General features: G+C 41.4%; 1 protein-coding gene across 1 annotated transcript; it reads left to right on the plus strand.

Annotated features, from left to right (window-relative positions):
- Positions 1-2,887: 2,887 nt before the first annotated feature.
- Positions 2,888-3,270, plus strand: LOC126502309 (60S ribosomal protein L37). The gene has a single exon (XM_050143210.1). It carries the CDS (start codon positions 2,923-2,925, stop codon positions 3,214-3,216), a length of 294 nt encoding a protein of 97 aa, XP_049999167.1. The 5' UTR covers positions 2,888-2,922; the 3' UTR covers positions 3,217-3,270.
- The last annotated feature ends 2,988 nt before the right edge of the window (positions 3,271-6,258 follow it).

Here is a 6,258-nt window from a genome sequence, read left to right on the forward strand (position 1 = left end):
TGTGGAAAATGAAACTTAAAGATAATATACATGATGTGAAGATTTCAAAATTCAGAGTCGTAACATTAATCAATGGGAATCTGACAAGCTGGTCATCTAGCTTTGGTAAATCACTGGCTACTATCATCATCATCACAGGCTTACACTTTTAAATTCCCTTTGATTGCTTTCTAAATACTGACTTAAAAGTGATTCTCACTATGCAGAAACACCTCTGTCCAATCTATATCTATCCAAACATATTTCTATGTTGTGGAACATTATTTTAAGATATGTGACATTTGTTTATGCTGTGGAACATTTGTTTAATGATTCAATGATGTGCTGCATTTTTTTATGTTGCATTTGTTTAACTCTGTGAAACTGTATGACTTTGCCTGTTTAAAACACCTGATTGGGCTAATTTAGAGCTGAATGGCCAATAGCAAGGTAGGAGCAAGGAGAGGCGGGGCTGGCAGGCAGATAGTAATAGAAGAATATTAGAAGGAGGAAGGAGCAGGAGAGATCGAGGGTGGAGAAAAGAAGGGGCCAGCCACTCAGTCAGTCATGGGGTAGGAGTGAAAATAAGATTACAGAAGTAGGAAAAGGAAAAGGCTCAGAGGTAAAAGGTAGATGGATAATTTAGGTTAAGAAAAGCTGGCTAGAGACAAGTCAAGCTAAGGTCGGGCATTTATAAATAAGAATAAGCCTCCGCATTTGTGATTTATTTGAGAGCTGGGTGGCAGCCTGCCCCCCAAAAAACAGAGGTAAAGAATAAAAAATAAAACCAGATACACTTCTATCATGTTGGTAGCTGTTGATAAACCCTTGCTAACTGTGTCTACAATGAAGATTTCAGAGCAGATTACAGGCAGCGATCATGCTGCTATATCTGAAACATTTATCTATTTTTGTTAGCTTAAAAAAATTCCTATAAACATCAGTGAGTCACAACTTGGACTCATCTGTCACAGGCCAAAGGGACTCTGGGATCCCTTGTATGATAAGCACTCCTGCCAGTCAACAGTTTAAGCTTTCTGCCACTGCCTATCCCTGAGGCGGGCTCTTTCCTTTCCCTGGTCTTGGGGCCCCTTTCCATTTCCCAACCACCAGGATCCTGCAACAAACCTGGAAGTTTTAAGAATACCCCCATGATAAAGATTTCCCCTGAGCCCCTTACCTTTACCTTCTGTCCCTAGTCTATATCTGTCCAGACTTTCACTCAGCTGACAGACACCATCCAGGAATCAACTATGGCCTGCAAACAGCTCCCAGATGGCCAGCACTACACCAGCCCCAGGTGGTCCTGCAGAACCAGTGAGCCCTGAACTTGCTGGAAGCCGACGTAAACCAAATCAGTCCAGCCAATGTGATGGTTCCCAATCTCTTCAAGCTGGGTGAGTGAACCAGGTACCTTCCCTTTCCTGGCCTTAGACCTGCATTCCAGTCTTCCTGAGTCCTATCCACCACCCCCTCCTGGTGCTGAAGCAGTCAGAGATTATTGTCAACTATTATCATCAACGAAGGGCTGGATTGTCGGGTCCAAAGGAAATTTCAGTTCTCTAAACTCTGAAAGATAGTCCCAATATCCAGAAATGAAACTCAAGCTGAACTGCAGGAGCATTTCCAGTTATTGAAAAGTCAGCATTCCTCGGGTACTTGTGAAGCATGTTCTGGTCTGCCCAAAGGAGCCATTTCCCCTATATCTCTTATAACAAGGATATACGGGTTTTCCATCAACATGTGCTTGTGGTACCTATCGGCATATCAAGATTCATACTATCCTCCAGGCTCCCTTAGCCCCTACTCACAAGTACTCGTTATACACTTCACAGGCTCTGTGCCAGGCTCCTGGTTCTTTCCTCCCACCAGCTACCCATCCTTCTTCTAACCCAGCTAGTCTCGCTGTTCCAGGCTGCTGCCTTTTCTCCCTGTGCGCTCTCTATTCTCCACCCCGTTGTTCTCCCCTCTCTCACAGATAGTACTGGCCGAGTCCAGTCTTTTCTCACTGTGTGCTATTTCTTACCCCATTTTCTCCCCTCTCTCGCAGATAGCACTGGCCATGTTCAGTCTGTTGGTTGTATTCAGTTTACTTCTTCCTAGCATTAGTGAGAGCTACACACTGGGCCTAGCTGCAGAGAAATGTGGTGCTAATTCTAAGTGGTCTTAATAATAAAAACCTGGAGTCCGAGATTAGCAGCTAAAGGCAGAAAGACTGGAGAAGCTGAGCAGCCAGTCACTAGTTCTTACCTCTATGAAATCCTCAGACTGAATATGGTATCCTGTCTCAGACTGAATGCCTTCTGTGTGAAACTTCAGGCTGAATCCTCAGACTGCATCTCAGACTGCCTCTGAGCTCCTGTCTCCTCCCACCTTATATTCCTCTCTATAAAGCTGGTGTCCAACTTTTGGGGCAGAAATTCATAAACAAAAGCTGCTTGCCTGTGACTTTGCAGCCACTTGCATAGGCCAGAGCTGCATGCAGCTGAGGTCACTATCCCACTGGCTAGGTTTTTCTATCTTCTCCCCTGGTGGTCTTTCCCTGGACCCCCTTCTTGGGCTGTTGACAAACTAGGTAACTGCGTTGAAATCTGGTCATGCTTCTTCTGTCGACACAGCAACAGCATCTCACATCTTCATTGCCATCATCCTCAGACTTGGTAAGACAGTTGGGAATTCTGAAAAGTATTAGCTAAAAGAAAGAGCTCTTACCCGCATTAATAAATGGGAAGCACTATAGCAGTGGAAAGAGTTAGGTCTATGTATGATTACGCAATGCATGGTTTAAAAATGGAACAATTAAATGAAGGGATAATCAACTTAACTGGGTTTGACGTAATGTTAATTATCATCTTGATAATTCTTTTTTATTTATTTATTATTTATTTTTATTAAAAATTTCCGCTCTCTTCCGGTCTCTTTGGCCTCGGCGGCAGAAGCAAGATGACGAAAGGAACGTCATCCTTCGGAAAGCGTCGCAACAAGACGCACACGCTGTGCCGCCGCTGTGGCTCTAAGGCCTACCACCTTCAGAAGTCTACCTGTGGCAAATGCGGCTACCCTGCCAAGCGCAAGAGAAAGTATAACTGGAGTGCCAAGGCTAAGAGACGAAACACTACCGGGACTGGGCGGATGAGGCACCTAAAAATTGTCTACCGAAGATTCAGGCATGGATTCCGTGAAGGGACAACCCCTAAACCCAAGAGGGCAGCTGTTGCAGCATCCAGTTCATCTTGAGGATTTCGATCTGTCATAAAATAAACGTTCTGGTTTCCTAAATTAAAAAAAAAATTCCACCTCCTCCCCGCCTCCTTTTTTTCCTCTCCCACCCCCACGCCCCATGCCCGACTCCCTTCCCCCTCCCTCTCTAGTCCTAAGAGTAGTCAGGGTCCCCCTGCCCTGTGGGCAGTCCAAGGTCCTCCCCTCTCCATCCAGGTCTAGGAAGGTGAGCATCCAAACAGGCTAGGATCCCACAAAGCCAGTACATGCAGTAGGATCAAAACCCAATGCCATTGTCCTTGGCTTCTCAGCAGCCCTCATTGTCCGCCATGTTCAGGGAGTCCAGTTTTATCCCATGCTTTTTCAGTCCCAGTCCAGCTGGCCTTGGTGAGCTCCCATTAGATCAGCCCCACTGTCTCAGTGGGTGGGTGCACCCCTCGTGGTCCCGACTTCCTTGCTCAGGGTCTCCCTCCTTCTGCTCCTCATTTGGACCTTGGGAGCTCACTCCAGTGCTCCAATGTGGGTCTCTGTCTCTATCTCCATCCATCTCCAGATGAAGGTTCTTGATTATCTCTAAAAAATGTTGTTTGATATGAGTGCCAAGATACAGGCCTTAGAAAAACCTAATAGGACAGATCATAGAGATATTGAAATCCAGATGGAGGAATTTAATGAAGAACTAATTTCAGCATTGCATTATAAGGTTAAAGGGAAACACCCTAAGGTTTTCAAACAACCAGCCTTAATATGTCTAGTAACCATACAGGAATTGCCAAATGATAGATATCCCCAAGGCTCTATAGAGCTGATTGGATTACTGTGGCAATGTTAGATTTAAGAAGATTCAAGGAAGTGATAGTCTAATATGGTGTGCATTCACCATTTGTGAACATATATTAAACTTATGGTTAACTTGCAATAGAATTATCCCTCAAGACTGGAGAGACTTGATTAAAGATGTCTTGGAGCCTGGTCCACAATTACAATGGAGGGCCAGGTGGAAAGATGAGGCTAAGACCATTGAACAATAGAGTAGAGCTAGAGGTATAGAAATCTCCCAAGATCAATTTCTTGGAGAAGAAAATTATGCTAATACAGAAAAGCAATCTCTATATAATGGTGACATCCTGGCTTTATGCCATGCAGCAACTTTGAATGCTTGGGACAGAATTGAAGAAGTAGGAAAGAAGAAGATTGAGTCATTTACTAATGTCATACGGGGCCCAAAAGAAATCTTCACTGATTTCTTACAAAGATTGACATCAGCAATAAATAGAATGATACCAAATTCAGAATCTAGACAAGTAATAATTGAATCTTTGGCTTTTGAAAATACTAATTCTCAATGCTGAAGGATAATTAGGCCTTTAAGGACAAGAGCGACACCCTTGAAGAAATGGATCTGAGATACAATCAATATTGAATCTCATGACTGTGATGATGCTTGGATAGAAAAGGTGCTTTCCAGAGGTTTGAAGAAAAGTTGAAAATTCAGGTGTTTCAATTGTAGAAAACAAGGTCACCTTAGAAGGGATTGTAAACAGGGTATTTCTAGAAACAATTTTTTTTCCTAGCATAATTCAAACAGCACTCCTCTCCCTTCTGGATTATTCAGAAGGTGTGGCAAAAGCAGGCATTGGACTAGTGAATGTAGACCAACAAGGAACAGTCAAGGTGACCCTTTGCTGTCAGGAAACTCCTTGAGGGGCTTCTCTCAGACCCCACACCAAACTCGGTTCAGTCATTTCCTGTCATCATGGAGGAAACTCCTTCCCAGAGCAATTAAAGAACCTAATACCTATTGTAAGAAACCATACTGCTCTGGGTGATAGAACAGCTTTAGAAAATAAAACAAAAATTTCAGGAGAAACCATGAATCAAAACTAATAAAGATTAGATCTGAATAAGAGAGACCTCTTGATTAGAAAAGGTAATAGTTCATCAAACAGCAAGACCAATCAATCTAAACTTACTTATAAAAGTAACAAACGCTTTTCATTTGATTAGATGTAACTTCACAAAAGGAAAACTCCCCGAAGTTAAGGTTAGGGAAGGCTTAGTTTTTGTCTTTTTGGAAAAATAAAAACAACCATCTTGAGGAATTTAAAGACTTTTGGATAAATAAGCATCCAAAGAAGAAGGGAGAACTACTTGGAAATAAAATACAAAGAAAAGGAATAATCTGATCTAATGAGATCTCTGAAATCCCCAAACAATGATGGGATCCCATGACAATTACACCAGGACTATGATAACATCGTTAAACTGAAAAAATGCCACCTAATGATTTTGGACTACAAACTTCTCAGAACAACTTCAAGGATGCTAGCTGAGATGCTCCAGCCTCACAGACTACTCTCAACAGGATTTGAGGTAAGCCTTGTACTTTCCCATTACACCGAGACTGGAAAACAAATGATATGGCTATATTTCCCAGAACTTGACAATTAACCCAAATTTTTCTTTTCAGGGTTCCCTAAAGAGGCCTTTACCCCAAGATAGCGGGAAGTAAATTTAAGAACATGATACACAAGAGGTAAAGTGGGTGATTTTTGGTCTTTTGTTGGGTTATAGATATTTATTATTGTTTAGAAGGATTGGTTCAAGTAGTTATTGGTAATGGTCAGAAAAAAAGCAAAAAAAAAAAAGGAAATTAGGTTCAGGAATCTTGTTTTGAAAAGAAAAAGGGGGATAGGATAAAAGAGTAGATTATTGAATCTACTCTGAATAGAAAAAAGGGAGGCTATAGATGTGATAAGATAAAAAGATAGATTATTGAATCTACTTTTAAAAAGCAATTACTGGTTTTAAATATTTTACATTGAATTGGACTTTTGTATATTGTATGCAAATTTTGTACATTGGTATAAACTTGAGATCTATTTTGTTAAAACATACTGTATATACATTTCTAATCTTGTTCATGGTATTGTATCTATATAACTCATTTAGCAATATAATGAAAATTTCTAGTTCTTGAAAGTTGTGACTACCAACTGTTTAGGATAATAAGGAAGTGCAGGTTAGTAATTAGTCTCCTATTACAATCAAACTTGTAGT

The sequence above is a fragment of the Alexandromys fortis genome, unplaced genomic scaffold, assembly GCF_014885135.2.
Source record: "Alexandromys fortis isolate MF-2015 unplaced genomic scaffold, M_Fortis_MF-2015_v1.1 scaffold_45, whole genome shotgun sequence".
NCBI classification, from domain to species: Eukaryota; Metazoa; Chordata; class Mammalia; order Rodentia; family Cricetidae; genus Alexandromys; species Alexandromys fortis.

Excerpts from the sequence above, each read along its gene's own strand:
- LOC126502309 (XM_050143210.1), top strand. The coding sequence starts at position 2,923 with ATGACGAAAGGAACGTCATCCTTCGGAAAGCGTCGCAACAAGACGCAC.